Source organism: Paralichthys olivaceus, chromosome 6, assembly GCF_024713975.1.
Source record: "Paralichthys olivaceus isolate ysfri-2021 chromosome 6, ASM2471397v2, whole genome shotgun sequence".
In the NCBI taxonomy this organism is placed as follows: domain Eukaryota; kingdom Metazoa; phylum Chordata; class Actinopteri; order Pleuronectiformes; family Paralichthyidae; genus Paralichthys; species Paralichthys olivaceus.
Window position 1 is genome coordinate 1,559,202 of NC_091098.1, and position 19,369 is coordinate 1,578,570.

General features: G+C 37.2%; 1 protein-coding gene across 3 annotated transcripts; it reads left to right on the forward strand.

Moving 5' to 3' along the window:
• The first annotated feature begins 976 nt into the window (after positions 1-976).
• Positions 977-16,760, forward strand: foxp3b (forkhead box P3b). 3 transcript variants are annotated; one of them, XM_069526169.1, is made up of 13 exons: positions 977-1,029; positions 1,342-1,412; positions 5,946-6,059; positions 7,138-7,222; positions 7,587-7,752; positions 10,618-10,710; positions 11,502-11,589; positions 12,382-12,456; positions 12,626-12,782; positions 12,919-12,995; positions 13,154-13,255; positions 15,240-15,361; positions 16,215-16,760. In XM_069526169.1, the coding sequence occupies exons 3-13, from the start codon at positions 5,961-5,963 to the stop codon at positions 16,270-16,272; spliced, it is 1,122 nt and encodes a 373-aa protein (XP_069382270.1). In that variant the 5' UTR covers positions 977-1,029; positions 1,342-1,412; positions 5,946-5,960; the 3' UTR covers positions 16,273-16,760. The 3 variants fall into 3 exon arrangements, with proteins under 3 accessions (XP_069382270.1, XP_069382268.1, XP_069382269.1); XM_069526167.1 differs by lacking the exon at positions 977-1,029 and having other exon boundaries at positions 1,291-1,412; positions 15,220-15,361; XM_069526168.1 differs by lacking the exon at positions 977-1,029 and having other exon boundaries at positions 1,291-1,412.
• The last annotated feature ends 2,609 nt before the right edge of the window (positions 16,761-19,369 follow it).

Below are 19,369 nucleotides of genomic sequence, written 5' to 3' on the forward strand. Positions count from 1 at the left end.
CTCACACACTGATATTCACACGAGAACATGATTCTCAGAGATAGGGTGTTGACCACACTGTACATGGAAGATTCTGTTTTTTGTGAGCAACTGTTTCCAGAACACATCTGCATATCTTATGTTTGACAATTCATCAAAATCAAAGTCAAAACAAATGGAGCATCTGAAAAATTTAAATTGAATTAACTGATGTGCCCTCACACTGCTGCCATCCGTCTTGTCCCAAACCTCAACAGTGTCTTCAAACAAGTCAAAGAGAATGGCCTCACATTCTGCTTGAAATTAATTAAAGTAGAAAAAGAAAATGTCTGCTTCGATATAAATATATTCAACTTGCACAAAACTTCTCAAAGCACTCTGTTGATCTGACAAGAACAAATAACAAAAGTTGAAGAAAACAAAAATCACACATGCAATTCTCATGCCACAAACATACTACATACAAATTTGGGATGAAGTCAAAAGTCACCAAATACATTTCTGCCACAATGCATTTTTTATTACATATCTCATTAATTTGTGTGTCAGAAAATCCAATTCGTTCAGAAAATGTAACATCTGCAGAGTGCAACAGTGTGTAACAAATAATTTTAATGTAATTTTGGAAAATATGTACAAATATTTATAATGGATCTGGAAAGTGACTTTAAATAGAAAGCTACTGTGTGTTGGGATACATGCATTCCTGAGTGAAATCATCATCTGTTTGCTTAACACTTGCTTAAACATTTAGAGCAGACGGTTAGACATGAGTGAAGGTGAAAAAAGCTGTGATTTTCCCAGGGCTTTGTAAACTTTTGCACAAAGACGACTTGTCTGTTCTTTTTGTTCAATGTAGAATAGCCTACTTTCCAACAAACATATTTTAAATGCATTTGGAGCAGTGTTTGGAAAGTATTTTTTTAGGTTTTTGTTGTGGTTTCTTGTGTTTTGATTTGCTGAGGAAAGGGCTTTAGCTTGGCTCTGTTTCCTGCTGTACAAATAAATACAGTGAATATCTCACAGTTTCAATGTGCTCTCTGACATCAGGTGAGTGTGTGCCTTTATTCTATAACATCAAGTTCCTCAAACAATCTTTTAAGGTAGTTTGACTGCATTATATTTTGACTTCTTAAGAAGAAGATTTACTTTCAAACTAAAAAACTTGACAAAAAAATGAACTAAAAATATAAATGCAAAATAATGCACATTATATATGGTATGGTTTAGATTTAAAGGTGGAGTACACATCTTTTTTTCTTGAGTTTTTCACCTTAATTTAGCATTTAGCATTCAGATTGTCTATCATGCTTTTTTTTAACTTCCTGTGGAATATAACCCTCTATCTGAATCACTTCAAAGTATCTCCCTCGAAGAACCCGAGAGAAAGACAACAGAGTCAATCAGCAGGTTGTGCCTGAACGTGATATACGGTAAGCACTAATCTTACTGTTTTATCAAAAGTTAAAAATAATTAAAATGGGATCTGCTCAAATGGGAAAGCCTTAGAATTTGTTTAGATTTACGGTTCGGTGAGTGAGAGTAGTACAGTACGTGTGCAGTCCATATATGTCTAAAAATGTGAAATCATGACTATGTTGACAAAATACACAAAACTAATGTTTAAGTGAATTCTAAATGAACAGTTTTCCCATTTCTTCTCCATAATGATCACATAAGGTGCTTCTCAAATAAACAATGACAATTATGAACTATGATCTCACGGCATAGAACTGTGAGGTATATAAATGTTTTCCCAAAAATTACTCAGTAAAACATTTTCTAAGGCCCTATGAAGCGAGGTGTTAAAGTTGTATTTGATTGCAGTTTACTTGTACGTAAAATAGCAGTGAACGCAGGAAACAGTGAAAGGATGTGACATTATATAAGAACAGTCACCGTTCAAAGCCAATTTATTTATCTGGGTTTTATTCAAAAAATACTCACCTGCCAAAATGAACCATACGAAGATCTAACAATATCATAATTCATGTTATATAAAATAAATTCATGTTTGATGTATTCAAAAACATCATCAACCATCCAACCAGTCAACCAGCTTCATCAAAGTCTTCACAAAGGAAGTACAATTTATCTTAGCTTTAAAAGCAGTTCTCATCATATTGCAAGATATATCTACATATGTATATATATATATATATATATATATTTGTAAATTTTTATTATATAGAACTAATGACATGTTTAATCTGAGCTAAAGCCAATCTTTGTTTTGTTGTTTATCATTAATTACTGGATAATTATCAATCTTCAATCTTCTAAAGGTATATATATATATATATATATATATATATATATATATAGAGAGAGAGAGAGAGAGAGAGAGAGAGAGAGAGAGAGATCGATAGATCGATAGATCGATCAATAGATATAGTTTCTAGCTTCTGTGAATCTGGTTGATGTGTGTGATGACACACACATCTATTTTTCACAATGTCTGACATTATAGTCAAGAATACTAATTAGTTGCATGTCTCCACCGTCAGTTTGTTTTAACAATATTAAGTGTTAGCTTTTCAATAAAATAACCAGACAGGGATGTTGGTGTTAGCTGATCCAGTGAGGAAGTACAAAGTTAATTCATCAATTCCTCCATTACCTAAAAAGCAGTCCTGCTTGTCCATTAGGGTTTTTACCAGAGATAATCAAAGATAGATCAAAAAAGCCTGTATTGATACAATACCCTCATGATTGATAGAGAGGGAAATCCATTCCTACTCAGTGTATAAATGATGCAGCCTCAGCTTCAAGATTACAGTATGTTAAGAACTGAGATGAACACCTAGGTGTTATCATTTACTTGAAACTTACCAGTCTTTATGATGTCTAAATGCAAACATATTTATAGTCTGAATGGTCTCACTTACTCACAGTTTCAGTTTGTAGAATTTAGTGATATCTAGTGTGGAAATTGCATGTTGCAGCTGAACACCCCTCACCTCACCCTCTCCTTCCAAACATAAAAAAGAAACTGTGGTAACCTTCAGTTGTAATAAAAACTCAAAAGGTGTTTAGTTTGTCCAGTCTGGACTACTGTAAAAATACATGGCGGCCTTCATAGAGAGGGTCCCCTTGATGTAAATATAAAGTAACTAAATATAAAGGGCCTTTTTGGGGGTAAATAAAACTACAATTCATGAAATTTAGATGAAACAAACTAAAAAAACATCATGAGGATTATTCTACATTATATTTCTGCCAATAGTTCCCTTTCATCTAAATTTTACACACTGGACCTTTAAAGCCAGGACATCCAGGTTTGCTTGAATCCTTCCTTGCTTGATGGAATTGGTATAAGCCATTGTACAAATTAAAAAATTAAATAACTAATTTAAAAAATAACATTCATTGTGAAAGCTCAAAAGAGAAGGAAAATAACGTATTTGTTTTATTCTTGGCATTGAAAGAATACACAATCATTAATACAATAACACCCCACGGAAACCTCACCCCACAGAACATTCAGGGAAAAATAACAACAAATGAAATGAAATAAAAGTAAACACAAATACATATACCCAAATACATACATATATATATACATATATATATATATTAATATTATTCATGCTACATCCTCTTTAACTGAACACACACACACATACATATGTTAGTAAGGTGATTATATGATTGATTGGGATGTGTGATTTGAGATGTGGGACTTCATAAATAATAAACCCACACATAGTAGTAGCAGAATGAGGCAACTCTCTTTCCAGAGAGTAATGTGACTGATAACAGAATCCAAACAGGAAATTTGTTGTCGAACCCATTTCTTGCCAACAGATGTTGACTCACATATAATAACAGGCAAATAACAACCATGACATCAAATGACTTGGAGAGAGCAGTCTTGTGACTAAAGCTCTCCTCATTTTGTCAAAGCTGACACACTTTGAACAAAGGGAGACAAAGTCAAGAAGGAAAACCAGAGTGAGAGATGACAGTGAGAAGCCACAACACTTTAAGTGCTCTCACTTTCAACTCAATTCCTGTGGGTGTGCATTTGCAGAACACATATGGTATTGGCTGTTTGGTTTGTTATCTTGACACATGCTTCCCAACAGCTTTAAAGAAATCTCTGATGTGACAGTGAGATAACTGAAAGAAGCGGCCCCTCTTCATAGGATAACATACATGCTGTGCACAAGACATCATGACTGGTTCAACCTTTAAAAATATATAGGGAGATATGAGTTAAATGTTTGAAAGCCTAGGGGAGGGTTGTATAATAGGACTACCATTCTCCCTACAACTACCTATCAACTGAATAAACAAGGAATATACTGAATGTAACATCCAACACGATGTTGAAACAGAGAGACTGAATCTAATTCTTAGATTTTGATGATGGAAAGATACAAATTTACAACATTGATTGTAGTAAGTGCTGGTTAACAGGTCATGATAGAGTCTACATAATATAGTAAAAATAGTGTTACCAATGTTACATAGGTGTTCCAGGTACTGCTAGAGTACGATTTTAAGGTATTTTTAAGTTTTTAATTCTACTTATGGATTAGGATTCTAAAACACTACTTTCAGTACTTTCACCAAGACCCCCTAAAATATTCAAATATTCAATTACTGGCTTCATGATGGTAACAATCCTACACTGGAACTGCTCATCAGAATAAATAATATAACAGTTTTTTGAATTTTAGTACATTTGGATGGATGTCTGCCTCTATTAGAACTTTCAGAAGGGAAATTAGTGTTTGGAACATACTAGCATATTGATGGGAAATTATTTGCACTGTAGACAGTTTTTGTTTTTACTTATGTTTTGATTTCTCCACCACAAATGGAATCACTGGAAAAATTAAGACTTTGTTCAACTGAGTGTCACATAGTGCAACACAACTCCAGGAATGACAACATCTGATCTGAAAATACCATGCCAGCATCTTTGAAAAACACATGTCCCAGTGGTTGCACGTGACACATTTCATCGTGCTGCACAAAAGCAGTGTGTGTGTGTGTGTGTGTGTGTGTGTGTGTGTGTTTGCATGCATATGTGTCACTGCACCTGCCTTGAACAACCACAACCCTTCCGTCAGAGGATCTACTACAGGAAATGTCATGTTTTAATGTTTTGAAGACTGTGATGTGTAAATGGCTGCTATGAATGTTGTATGTCGATTAGCTTGAAGATATGCATTGTTTTCAGAACGCACACAAAGCAATTCTTATCCATAGATGTTAATTGTGTAGTCGAAAATACACTATACATTCTTGACAAAACAAATACTTACAATATGAAAAAGAAATTGAAAATAGCATAATTTTGGGGCACAATTTGTGTTTTTTCAATAAATATTTATTGTGCTCAAACAGCAGATTCATCAAATTAATCCCTAAATGGAGAGTGTGTAAAAAAGAAATTATAATAACAATAATAAATCTTTACTTTTAATCCTTAATTTTTATGTAGCTTGGTACAATTTTGTGACAAAGAAACTTAATTTCTATCAACTGTCAAATCGGCTATACTGATCCAGGTTCCTGGTGTTAGTGATCATTTAGCAGCAGGGCTCTGCATTGGTTGCAGTCACTCCTCTTTACCCCGTGCACCAGGAGCACCCGTGTGAGTGTGTGTATAAAATAACTCTAAAATGCAGGGACAGATTTTCAAACTTCATTAGCATTTATATGGAATTGCAGTGCTCAGGTGTGGTCAAAATGCAGTTTTTTAGTCAGGAGGTTGTTAAGTGTAATTCATTTAGTAAATACATGGGTCTATGTAAAAGTCTGAGGGTAATGAGTGCAGATATTTGTAGGCTACATTGTATCCATTGTTCTCTGAGTGAAGAGACGGGTCTTTCCAATGAGATAAATACTCAATGTGTATCTAAATATGATAGAAAACATGCTATGCTTTAAATGTTTTTGGCAGTAACTTGTGCTAATGTCCCTTTAAATTGAAAATGTGTTCTTTTCTCCAGAAATCATTTTGGGAGATGTCCAGTGAGAGTGTGAGATGTGAACAGTCCCAAGCCCTACCTCCTGCTCCTCCTCAGAACATGGACATGGTTTCCCCACGTGCCTCAGAACACCAGGTATGACACAACTGACACCACACACCTATGCTGGAACAAACAATCGCTTCCTTATTACAGATCTAGCCTGGCATCCCTAGCCTGGCTCCAGGCCTCACTGAGCCAGTGTGGAAAAGCAGATACCATGACCTGCAGGTCGACCTCTTCCCAATCCTCATACCAGAAAACTTAAATTTCAGACAAGAAACCAATAACATCTAATGCTGGTTATTCAAACAAACTGGTCTTAACCTGACAAAACAGATACATGCCTGGCACTGCATGTGGAGTATTTGGATGGAACTGGCCACAGGCAGCAAGCAGCCTCTTAGCTGTAGTTCCTCTGCCTCCCCCTCAGATTGCTCTGAGATGGTGCTCCACACAATTAAATAATGCAGAAACACTACTCCTCCAAAAGAGAAGTTCACAAGACATGCCCAGCGACCTGCTTTTACACTCTAATACTTCACTTCTTTTGACTTACACTTCATCTTCTATCTTTTGCACTTTTACTTAACTCCTTACCCATCTCTCACAGCATTCTCAGATCCAAGTGGCTCATCGTTCAAAGATGATTATTGCACTAAATACACTTTTTGTTAATCTTTTTAAATAATCTCATCACTTTGTAGAAATATTTTGTGTCGTAAGACCAACGGCAATTACATTTTTTAAAATAACAAAGTCGAGTATTCCGGTTCTGACACCAACCAGTCAGAAATACGGGACTGCACGCCTGCACCATCAGAGTCAGAGGGAGAGATCCAGTGCCTGAGAAGACAGTCTGTTTCATTTATTCCATTTTGCATATTCCTTATTCATGTAAATAATACCTTCCTTGTAGTTCTCAGTCATGTGAAGCCATTTAACATAATCAGCAAGCGTTGATCATTTTTTATTCCAAGACGGTCTTTTAATGGTGAGCTAAGAGGTCTACCTAATTGTTATGTAACTAACAAGCTAAGGAAACTTTTAACCTTAAAGGGATAGTCCACAGAAAAATGTGTGCAGTGTGTGCGGATATCGGTTCATTGTTAATCTGATTAGTTCAGTTTAGTATTAAAATATGAACAGCTAACAGTGGTGTTTCCCCTCACAGTGTAGCACGGAAGGAAAATGTCAGAGACAACAGAGACCATCAGTGCTGCGTCAAGTTTTCCAAACACCGTCCAGGCGAAAACATGGTATGCAGACAATCCAATGTACTCAATGTATTCAGTGTTGCTGCTCCACACCAACAACATTATTTTTTTACATCCCACTTATTGGATGCGTGCTGACTTCTGCAGGTGTGCTTTATTCTATAGGTTTTCCAGTGAGAACTTAACAAAGTTAGCCTTAATACAAAAGTGACCAACTATGCTTTTAAAACACAACCATCCTTGCAGTGGTGTTTGATGGTGTTTTTTTTCTTATGTGAATGTATGAATTGTTAAAATGTATGACTTCTTACCACCTATTTAAGCAGAGGTAGCTGCATATTTTGTGGTATGTAATTTGAGCAGGGCAAACACTTACACTAATTCCGTCTTTCCCTTTTGCCTTTAGATAATAATGCAACCTTCTCCATTTGCGAGGAGGAGGTGGATGGATGTTGTTTCCCCCAGTCCCCTTCACCACCAAGGGCTTCCTTTCTCAGGCAAAGCCATCACATGATCCCTTTGATGACAGATGGTCCAACACAGAGCTCCATTGAGGCCAGAATTCATGATGGGTGACTGTTGTATTGTTACATTGACATTTACATTGAATGATAAATAAGACAAATCAGTGCGTGCAGGCATTAGGCAAATCACTGTATCATAGGATAGGACCAATTTGGTTGGCTAAAAATACATATATCTGCATATTGGAGTTAAAATTACTTACTTGAGTTGGTAAATTCATGCAGATTCTGCTGGAGATGTCATGTTTTCACATACAGTCCACTTCTGTGTTGGGGACTAAAAAGTGCTAATGAACTTGCCCTATGGAATATCTGGGATGGGTTACTGTAGGAGTATGTCTGTGATTTTGTTTGTAAATTTCATGGACAGAATCACAAGGTGCAGCACGGACATAAGGAATGTCCTGTTTAAGGTGCAAGGTGGATAGAGTTGGCTCTGTTGCAGTGGAGAAAAAGCCAATAACTCTCTGCTGAGTGAAACGATTCATGTATCCTGAGGTCTTATTCATGTGCGAGGGCATGTTAGTTTAATTGTGGATTGGTGCACCAACAGCAGCTCAATCAGACAACTCACATTCAAATGTTTATTGCAACAGTAGAACATGTTAGTGTTTGGTGTCTAGGCTCCAACTAGACCAATTGACCATTCTCCGTAAGCGCATTAGCCTACAGGAGTATTTACTACCTAGTGAAGCCTCTATGTGTGGGCCTGGGATCAGCCTCAGTGAGCCATTCCCCATAGCCCTAAGGCAGTTGGAGAATATACTACCTAGTGAGACTGCTACATGTAGGCCTAACATCATTCAGTGTGAGGCCATTTCCCCAAAGCACCCTGGCTGTAGGGGAGTATACCTAGTGAACTTGGATTTCCTGCAAGCACATGGGCAGCATGTTCAATGAACATTTTGAACCCAGCAAAACATCTGTTATGCAATAATGTCATTAGGGAGCTATTCAAATACATATATAAGCATCAGGGGTGCAGCAAACCATCTGACAGCAAAAATAGCATTAGGCAGCAAAGCACATCAATCAAATTCTATTTGTGTAGCCCATATTCACATATCACAATTTGTCTTATGGGGCTTAAGAGGTGCAACATCCTCTATCCTTAACCCTTAACAAGAGTAACTATTTAAAAAAAAAACACAGAAACCTCATTTGTATGCCATGTGAGGGATCCCTCTCCTAGGATGGAGAAAGTGCAATAGATGCTGTGACAAGGGTGCATTAAAACATCAGATATGCGTTAATAGGATTAGGCAGTGGAGCATATACATATTAAAGCATCAAGGTTGCAGCAACTGATGATCTTTGACAATCAATATTCAATCATGTGGAGACTGGCATAGCATGGTAAGCAGGGATGATGGAGAGCTGAGTGAGAGAAATAGCCTTCAGGTGTTAGGCTGCAGCTCTGGCAGCGATTGCGAAGCTTTGAGGAGAACTTGTGATGGTTTTTCAACCATTTTTGGTGAGCAGGGGTACCAACAGGTGGGTTGGGAAGTGATGCAAGTGTTTCATCATAAAAGAGAAACAGAAATCCATATTATTATTTTTAGCAATGATAATTTGAGTGTCTTGACAAAAGAAAAGTAGAGGCTCTAAAATGTACTCAAGTTCATAAGTCAAAAGTAAACATTCATTTTTAACTTCAATGGTACACAATGCTTTTTGATAACTCTGCAAAACTAAAGAAGTTGTAGACACACAAAATGGGATAGTTTTTCACTTTTGTTACCAACCTGCAGAGAGCTGGTACAGACAAAACAATCACTGGACACAGTTTAGTTTTGCTGCCAAATTTCAGACAGAATAATAAAGACTGAACTGAACCGAGGTCCTGCATGAGCACCTGGATCTTTGTTTACAGGGAATAAATGGATGGGGAATGTGCTTGCATTGATTAGGTCCCTGCCCCATGTACACACTGCCCGTCGCTACCATAGATTGGATGGTTCAGTGAGGTCCTCTGAGGTCCTCTCTGTGTTGTTATGTCTTTTACGTCGTGTCATCATCTGTGGAGGTTGAAACAAGTAACAAGCCAGTTTTGAGAATGTGAGGAGTAGAAAGTACAGATATTTGTGTTCAAAAAGTAAAAGTAAAAAGTTGCCTGGAAAATAAATACTCAAGTAAAGTACAGATACATGAAAAATCTATTTGAGTACAGAAACAAAGTATTTGCACTTTGTTACTTCCCACCTCTGGTTTCAGGTAAACTTGGACCCAAGGTTAAGCTGAACTCTGGCAAGGTTAGCTTTGAAAATAAGATAATAGATTTTAGGATCACCAGAGTCAAACAAAAGCACTGGCCACGTGTGTGGTGTATTCTTCATTACTCTCTGGGTTTCCTATGAATGAGGATCATCAGTTTGTGGGGCCTGTTGCTGCACCGGGGGCAAAGGGAGTGATGGGAAATTTTAATGGAGTGGGTGTGTATTATAAATGATTGTGTAGAGTGAGGTATGTCACATGATTTGAGGAGCGCAGCTCGTGTTGCCTGCCTAAACTAGCTCACAAGCATTACTCCATTAGTGGGCACCTGGCACTGTTCTCAACAGTCCAACTCTACATCTATGGTCCTGAGCTTTGCGTAATTACCAAAAAAGTGGTTAATAGCATTTGAATTTTAGATTTAGACAAGAAGTTCAGACATCCAGAAGAAGCTTGGCTGATAACAGTTCCCGTCAAAAGGAATCAGTTGACGTGTCTCCATGATGCTTCTCTGTTGAGGTTTTCCAGGCATGTCCAACTTTAAAGAGACCCCATGATGGACCTTAAACATGTTTACATATGTCATCTGGCCTGGTTACATAAAAAGATCAACCAGGAGGAGCTAGAGGATGTGGTTAGGCAGATGACACATCTTGTACATTATACACAATGTCACTGAGACGATCCTTTTCCCACCAGCATCTCTGAGGGGACCAGTGCTCTGTTTGTGAGTGGCCTCTGCCGCTGGCCCGGCTGTGAGGCTTTGTCTACAGATTTTCCGAGCTTCTTAAAGTAAGTAAACTGCTGAATACATTGAATCACTTGTCATTTAAGTGTTGAAACATTTTTCGTAATGGTTATTTCTGACCTTCAGTAGGCAAAGATTGCTGATGAACTACTTTTATATTGAGTTTGATAATTTAGTGTGATAATAACCTAACAAGTATTGGTTAAGTATGAAACAGAACAACCTCAGGGTAGATGCTATTCCATCTTACCTAGAGTCTTATGAGAATGTCGACAGTACTGACAGCAGTGTTCAATCCTGGCAGCACCATGTACTTTGACCAATCATTTTTTAGTCGATTCCAATATTGGTTTTGGGGTCAAAAGAAACATTTTACAGAATTTACTTTGTTAATTTTTTTATTTATGTTCTGTATTTCTCACCTGTTCCTTGTAGTGGACATCTAAAAATACCTTTTTCAGTTTATTATACATTGGTTTCTTATCCATTATGGATGGAGGCTTCCATCACTTTGTAACTCCCGCAGCTCATCGAAAGCTAATATGTACTCCTCTTTCACCTTCATCATCTACTGTCTGGCCTTCCTCAACTACACTGGCACTGAAATTTACTTTCTTCTATCTATTCATGCAGATGGGAGTAGAGTGAAAAATGTTGACTTAATTTAATTAACTTAACATTTCAAGTGGTTTAAGTGGGGCTCTGGTGAAGGACAGATTTCTTTATATTCCCTATATCTGTCGTGGACACAGAGTCGATCTTCTTATCTAATTTTGGATTTAATTGCATGCAAGAGTATTTTGGCATATGAACTTTGCCATGTTTTGTCTTTTAGGCATCTCAATTCTGAACACAGTCATGGTGACAGAAGCATTGCTCAGTGCAGGGTCCAGCAGGATATTGTCCAGTGCATGGAGAGTCAGGTGGGACATAGAGAAACCTAGAAGTTTATGAGTACACAATACATACCAATGAGAAAACACAAACAAAACAAATGAATGTATGCTTACACAACTCTTACTTATACAAACTGACTTTCTTCTCGTAGGCTTTCTCCAGATAACTCCAGTCAGTCTTTGCACATCATCCATATTTACAAAATCATTTTATTTTTTTCTTATCTTACAAAACAGAGCATTGCAGAGTTTAATTAAAAGGCACAGTAGAAAACATAATTTAAAGATCACATCGGACGGATCCACTTATCTTTCTCTAAATTAATGTATTGTCCAGTTTCCACAGTCAAAAAGGTAATACACTTAATCTCGGCTGGTCATAATGCGATCTTTGCTTTTTTGACAGACTACATACAACAAAGTTTTCTCTACCATATTCATTTTTTTTCTTTGTAAAAATGTACATTGTTTTTGTGTAGAGCATATTTATTTCTCCCAGCTATCCTTCATTTTTGCTGAATATAGATTCTCTAAAGAAACAAATGTTGACCTTTTTATTGACAAGAAAGCCTTACTAAACCATAAATAGAACAATGCGCACACATCTTTAGATTATAATATGCTTGTGAATGAACCATGTGGAAACTGCAGTAATAGTAGTAGTTGTTGTTAACCATTGTTTTGTATGAAACTCATGGATCTGTTCAACTATCTAGATAGTATTTTCTTAATATTGCAAACATACGTTATGTCGGTCTTGGGTGAGTGTGATGACTTATTCAAGCACAAATGAGGTAAATCCAACACTTGTTTTTTCAGCTCATCCTGGAAAAACAGAAACTATTTGCAATGCAAATTCATCTACACCTCTCTGAACACAAACACACTGGGTTGGTATGTCAGCTCTTCTTCTTCTTGGCGCCCACTATTTCTGTACCTTTATTAAACATGGATAGCTTTAGTAATGTTGGGGAGACTACAATATAAAGTCTTCTCTTAATGATATTTCAGCATAAAGAAAGTATCATTGTCTGTAACTGTCCATCTCCATCACTGAACACAGAGGACAGGTTCTGAGTGGCCACACAGCCTTCCTCTGTTCCTCCCACAGCCCCAAGTGGCAGATGGAGATAGGAGAGGGCAACAGTGGTGCATGAAACAGCTGGGGGAGTTATCCCAGCATGGCTACAGCACTACTGCTTCTGCCAGCCTGCTACCAGGTAAACCATTTCCAAAAACTTTATTATTGATGAAATATTACAGAAAAAACAAAAAGTTGTTTAAAGTTTTAAAAATGTATTTCAATTTCTATATATGTTTAACAATATGAATTGATGACATATTGTTCTTGCACAGATTTGGTCCCCAGCATTGAATATTACAAATACAAAAACGTCAGGCCTCCGTACACCTACGCCTACTTGATAAGATGGGTGAGTTTCTGTCGAAATTGGGTGATTTATTTTCAATTTATTAGGTGTTTTTATACAGCAAATTATAATAATTGTTATAGTGGCTTTGTAATCAATACTGACTGAAAATGAGTTGTCACAGCTTGTGTGTTTTCTTCACTCTGTTGGATTTTTTGTAGTCCATCTTGGAGTCTCCAGAAAAACAGCTCACACTTAATGATATTTACAACTGGTTTACCACCATGTTCTTCTACTTCAGACACAACACTGCTACCTGGAAGGTTTGAACTGTTTTTATTACAAATTCATATATATACACTGTTGGAGCCATATGTTGAATGTAAATTGATAATGTCCACTGAAAACAAGTGCACCTCTTTATTAGTCATATTGGAATTTTGACATAAATAGTTCAAACTATGTAAATTATCTAATTTACTTATCACCATCTTGAATTGAGTCATGTGAACTTATGATTTTAAAAAAAATAGCATATTCAGTACAATATGATGATCCTGTTTGCTCATTTCTTTTTACATACTCTTTGGTCTCAAGCACTGCAGTACTGTTGATTTCAACATCATTTTTCATCAGTAGCATTCATTAGTGGCTGTCTCCCTGACCCATCACAACCTTGTAGGCAGGATTACAATCGAGATGTATTTTTGTAGCGAGTTAGGGCAGCTGTTGTTTAGGAGGTAGAGGGGGTCATCTGCTATGTAGGAAGTTGTTGCTTCAAGCCCTGGTTTGCCCAGAATTACCCCTGAAAGTGTATGAATGGTGTGTGATAGAAAAAGTGCTGCTGTTAGAGATTAAAAAAGATGTTTTGTTGTGTTTAGTGGAAGCGGCAGGACCCAAAACTGCAGAGCCAAAAGGCGTAACAAAAAGCACTCTTTAATTCAGGCAAAAGTCCATAAACAGAAGTGCACTGGTATCCAAAGAAACACCAAAACTAAAAAAGGTTTAACAGAAAAAGCAAGGGAAGACTAGAAACTTACAAGCGAGGGATGATGTAGGAGAAAATCAAAACAGGGTGGTGAGACAAGACGTAAGACAACAAAGGGAAGCACAGAGACTTATATACACGGGGGGTTAGGGGTAATTGGACACAGGTGAAACACATGTTGAACTGTTTTAACAATCACAGGGGCAGGAAACAGGGCAAAAACAGGAAGTCAAGGTGGAAACACGCAAGGAGAAACTACAAAATAAGACAGGAAGCAGAACTAAGAGAGAAAACATAAATCCAAACAAAAAAAAAAACTATACACAGGGAGACACAAAAGATAATAATAAAACTAAATAAAACAACAACAACAACAACAAAAATCCAAAATACTCTTAATAAAAGAGGCAAAGTCCAGGCAATGAGTCCATGATGAAGTCCAGAATCATGACATGTTTAGGAAATCCCTGTGTTTTTGCACAAAGAACAATGAACAACAAAGTTGACTGAGAACTTTCTTTCAGCTGAATTAAGATCATAGTGGAAAGTGACCATGTGTTGAAATAAATATATATTCAAGTTATGGGCAAATATACATCCAAATGTATTTTTAAATAATTTGCCAAATATCATAATTGTAAGTGTATCAAAATGGCCACTACTAAGATACATGTTATGTAGAGACGTTGTGAGTTACAACAAACTCAGTGGTTGATGGGATAACATCTTGTTTTTTCAATGCTTTGCAACACAACGTTGTTAATGACAATAAGGCACAGAACACGTGTGCATTTATTAGACTAAATCATCTCGTGGCATTATAAAGTAATGTTATACAACAACTCTGAAACGCTTGAAACAACTGATGAAAACTTAACATATTCTAAACGTTAACAAACTAACATTAATTTTGAAACATAATATCTGTTTTACAAGGAGGTCCGAAACTGATAATTGCAGGTTGACTTGAACAGTGATAAACACCATTGTATTGTTACCTTGTGGTTTGGTAATGTGTCTGCAAGTAATATGATATGGCTGTGGCTGAGGGGGTAGAGAAGGTCTAACCAGAAGGTAGGTGGTTCGATTCCCGGTCTTCCCGATTCCGCATACCAAAGTGTCCTTGGGCAAGATACTGAACACCAAAATTGCCTCTTCTCATAGAGAAAGTGCTGCACATAGATGCACTGTATGACTGTATGTTTGCATGACAAAAAGTGTACTGTAAAGAGCTTTAAGTCATCACTAGAAAAGTGTTATATAAATGCAAACCATTTAACCTTACCTTTATGACAACAGAACTCTCCTGTTGTCTCCAGAACGCTGTGCGTCACAACCTCAGCCTACACAAGTGTTTTGTACGAGTGGAGGGAGGAAAGGGGGCTGTGTGGACGGTGGATGAAACTGAGTTCCAGAGAAGGAGGGGACAGAAGTATCACAGGTACAAACATACTCAGAACAAACACATCCTTAGAACTTCAACTCTGCTCTGAATAGCCAAGTGCTGTAAATTGACAGACATTTATGCTTTGAAAGGTTAAACTGTACAGAGCCCCTCTGGGGACATCTGGGGAAAAATAATATTGCAAAGTCATGGCCACAAGCTATTAAGCTATGGGAAGGCCATAAATAAGTCATGGCCATGAGTTGTGAATCTGTTCCTTGATGACAAGACATGGCAAACTGAACTGAAGAAGCCGCTTGGATGAGAGAGGAACACTTCACTTAATCACATGATGTTGCCTCTATAATGAACTTTATGTGGCAATGTAGGTTGGTTGTAATTGATTCGATGAGCATTAACCAGTGTAATCAACAACGCCACCCCTGGATATTAACACAGGGAAAATTAATCACCTGAGACCAATCCTAATAACACATAAGGCATTCGGGTTCACTATACTGAAGAGCAGGAGGTGTGATTCCATATAAATAAATGCCTCACACCCGCTGCTGCACCTGCACACCTGCAGCAGCCAGTGGGATGTTCCGGGTCCGCACCTTAGTAACAAAGGAAAACAAAAGGCGATGTGTCAAACACCAGGTGTGCCATTTTGGTAGGGAAGGAAGTAAGTAGGTAAAAAACAAGAGGAGGAAGTAAAACACAAACTGAGGAGGTCGAGGTCGGGGGCGTGGTGGAGGTAAAGTTGAAGTTTGACATTCAGTGCCACATTCTATTCAGGTTCAAATGTTTATCCATAATTGCAAGAATTTTTAAAAAAGAGTGTCTAAAGTGAGCATACAGTTACAATCACTGTATGCTCACTTGTTTGTCACTAATTGTGTGTTTCCAGGGATTGTCCTGTCAAGTGGCTCACATCCTTCTCCCAATATTGTCCAGTGGACCCGTGAAGACCAGCAGATGGCAGCACAATACTGCTGGAGTCATCGCTGTATGCAGCGGTGTTCACTTGTCCATTTCTACTTTGTATTACTTTCAAATGACTTATTAAATATTGCTGTGTTGTTTGTTATATAATGATATTTTGTACATATATTGACAGCTGTATTTCATACGAACTGATTTCTAATTCACAAGAGATGTTGTTCAGTATAGACATATGTGAGGCTGACATTGGTAGCTGTTTTGTCTTCAGCCTGATTTTATCCATTCATGAGCTAGTAGTTTTATTCAGTCAGTAAATAAAATGCTGAGCAGAGAACATCCTCCTACACTACGTCATCTGCTTTTTAAATACTATCTGATCCTGATTGATCAAATTGATCTCTGATCAAATTGAAATTGGTCATGTACCAACACACAATATTCTTTATTTTAATGAATGTTAACAAATTCCATTTTTGCCTCCCCCGCTCTAATTAAAATTGTTATTTTCTAATTCCGCTGGTCACTTTCAGTGTTGCAGTATTTGCAGTAGGGGTGGTGTGTGTAAGACCATCGAGTCACTAGGCAGACATTTTGGATTTGTAGGACAGAGACAGTGTTCTGGTGATGTGTACACAAGCGATAGAGACAGCTCAAAACTAGTTCAATCTACCTGACCTTGAGAATGATCAGTTCACATTTTGTTGGGTTTGTGGTACTGCACCCCAATTAAATATTCATTCTTGGGTATGGTTTCACTACGGAAGCGCAAATTTTTTTCAGCTTTTTGGACAAATTTTTTTCAGTTTTTCTGACCAATTTTTTTTTCTTCTGTTTTTAGAACTAGTTTTTTTCTGAGTTTAGAGAGCATTTGAAACAATAGACACATTCATTCCTTTATTGAGAGGTCGATGTAATGGAAACAAACATGACCGGCTTGTTTAGTTTAATCAAGTTTTACTTTGATCTGGGTTTAAGACACTGGGAGATAGTCCCATCTTGAAGTCATATGATGGTATAATCATTAGTTTGTTGACTCTACACAGGCACCTGAGGACTTTGCGGTTGTTCAAAAAATTAGTCCAAAAAAATGAAAAAAAAAAAATTTGTCCGAAAAACAGAAGAAAAAAACCCCAGAAATAATTATTCAAACAAACAAACCAAAAAATAAATTACTCAGAAAAATCTGAGTTTTTTTTTTTTTATCAAGTGAATGCAATACGCTTCCGTATTTCACAGCATTTGATTGGCAGACTGGAACACAATCCTGATAATTCTCAAAAGGTCTTAGTAATTCTATATTTTATCTTGAATCAATTCATTAATTAATCCTCTATTACCCAAGAACTCTCAGCTTTTAAGTTAACTTTTACTGCAATTTAGTTAAATAACCTCAGAATTTATGTAAGAATGTCAGATAACAAAAGAGTGTAGAAAATCGAATATACATTTTATTTCATATTTGAATTCAAAAGAGTCTCAAATATATAAAAATACGATATTTATGGCAAATATAACAAATATATTTGAGCTCTATGATATCAACATGTTATCTTATTTTTATGAATTATATAAGATACACAAATAACGTTTCTGACTTATTATCAGTGTCTACATCAGGATTCACTAGCTCTGAAGCTGTACCAAAATGTGCAAATATAATCACGATAAATGTCACACAGAGATGAAAAACAGCTCAACAGGCCATCAGCCAGGCTAAAACACAGTACAAAAACGACTGAGCAGAATTTTGAGCATGTCAACTAGAGAATGGCATGGCAGGAAATCAAAAATAATGGCTGCTGTGAACTTAAAGTCTGAAAGAAGACAGACACATGAATTAGGTTTTACACCAGGTTTGAGAGGCCTGATTTTGTATCTGACATGACAGAGCACAAACAAAGCCAGCCACCAAACACACCCCAGCAATCAAAGCCACTGGATGATGACATCTCAATCAGAAAGCAGCAACAAAATCAGCTCAGCTGGGTTCTCCAACAATTATATCAGTCCTCGCTGGACCAAGAAGTGGTTCTGTTGCTTTGGAAAACGTGACCATCATCCCCATCTCAAAGAAAGACAAGACTTGCTCCTTCAACTGCTACTGGCCCTGGTAACTTTCATGTCTCTGGTTTTAAAGATCTTTGAGAGTCCCACAACCCAGCACCAGACCCCAGACCAAAAGGGAGGTAGCTGATGCAAAACTGTTCATGCTTGATACCATTCACAGTCATCTGGAGAAGAGTGGGGCCTTTTCCAGTAATATTTGCCAAAAAGTGGGTCAATCAGTTCAATTTAGATCTAATTTTACAGAGTGTTTTTTTTTTAAACAGACAGGGCAGTTTATCAGCTTGACTGTACACCATTTGTTCACCAAAAGGCTGTGTCCTATCCCCAATTCTGTTTACTAAAGACTGAATTATCCACCTCAACCACCACCTGATCAAGTTTGCTGATGATACTGTCCTCCTGCCACTCTGAGAGTGCAAACAGGAACATAGCCACACACTATGACCTTATAGTGTGATGTGACAAATCCCTGCTCAATTTAAACATCGCCCAGACCAAGGAGATGATTATTGACTTTAGAAGGAAACCTCACACAACATTCCGGTGGTCATACACATTAAAGAGGTGGATATTATGAATCATTACTAATATTTCTACCATCTGTGATAACACCCTGAAATAATAATAATAAAAACAAAATTAGATCAAAACTATATGGCACTCAATCAGTGGAATGCCACTAGCAAGGCTGAACAATCCTATGTGATTGTAGTATAAGTATATATACTGATATAAATAAAGAAAGTTCAATCAGGAGAGACTTCAACGCTTTTAACAACATTCATTGACATGCGCACAGAAACTGATATGAATGTTAGTCTGAATAGTCTTTTGGTGTATTAGACCCCTATGTGATGTCATCAGGATTACAAAGTGGTGAATTAGAACCTAGTACATGAATTGTCCCTGGGGTCTAGACACTGGTGGTGGTTGAGGATCCAAATAATGTGATGATGACTCTGTTGAAGACTGTAGGAGATTGGGGTGGAGGTGTGTTTAGCTCGTCACTGAATGACAGCTGACTGCTGAAGAGAGGAGAAGGGATTTAAAGTT

What these genes read in the sequence shown, in the direction of transcription:
- foxp3b (XM_069526167.1), top strand. Translation starts at nt 5,961, where the DNA reads ATGTCCAGTGAGAGTGTGAGATGTGAACAGTCCCAAGCCCTACCTCCT. An exon ending in GATTTTCCGAGCTTCTTAAA is followed by an intron (nt 10,711 to 11,501) that starts GTAAGTAAACTG and finishes TTTGTCTTTTAG; the next exon opens with GCATCTCAATTCTGAACACA. An exon ending in ACGCCTACTTGATAAGATGG is followed by an intron (nt 12,996 to 13,153) that starts GTGAGTTTCTGT and finishes GATTTTTTGTAG; the next exon opens with TCCATCTTGGAGTCTCCAGA.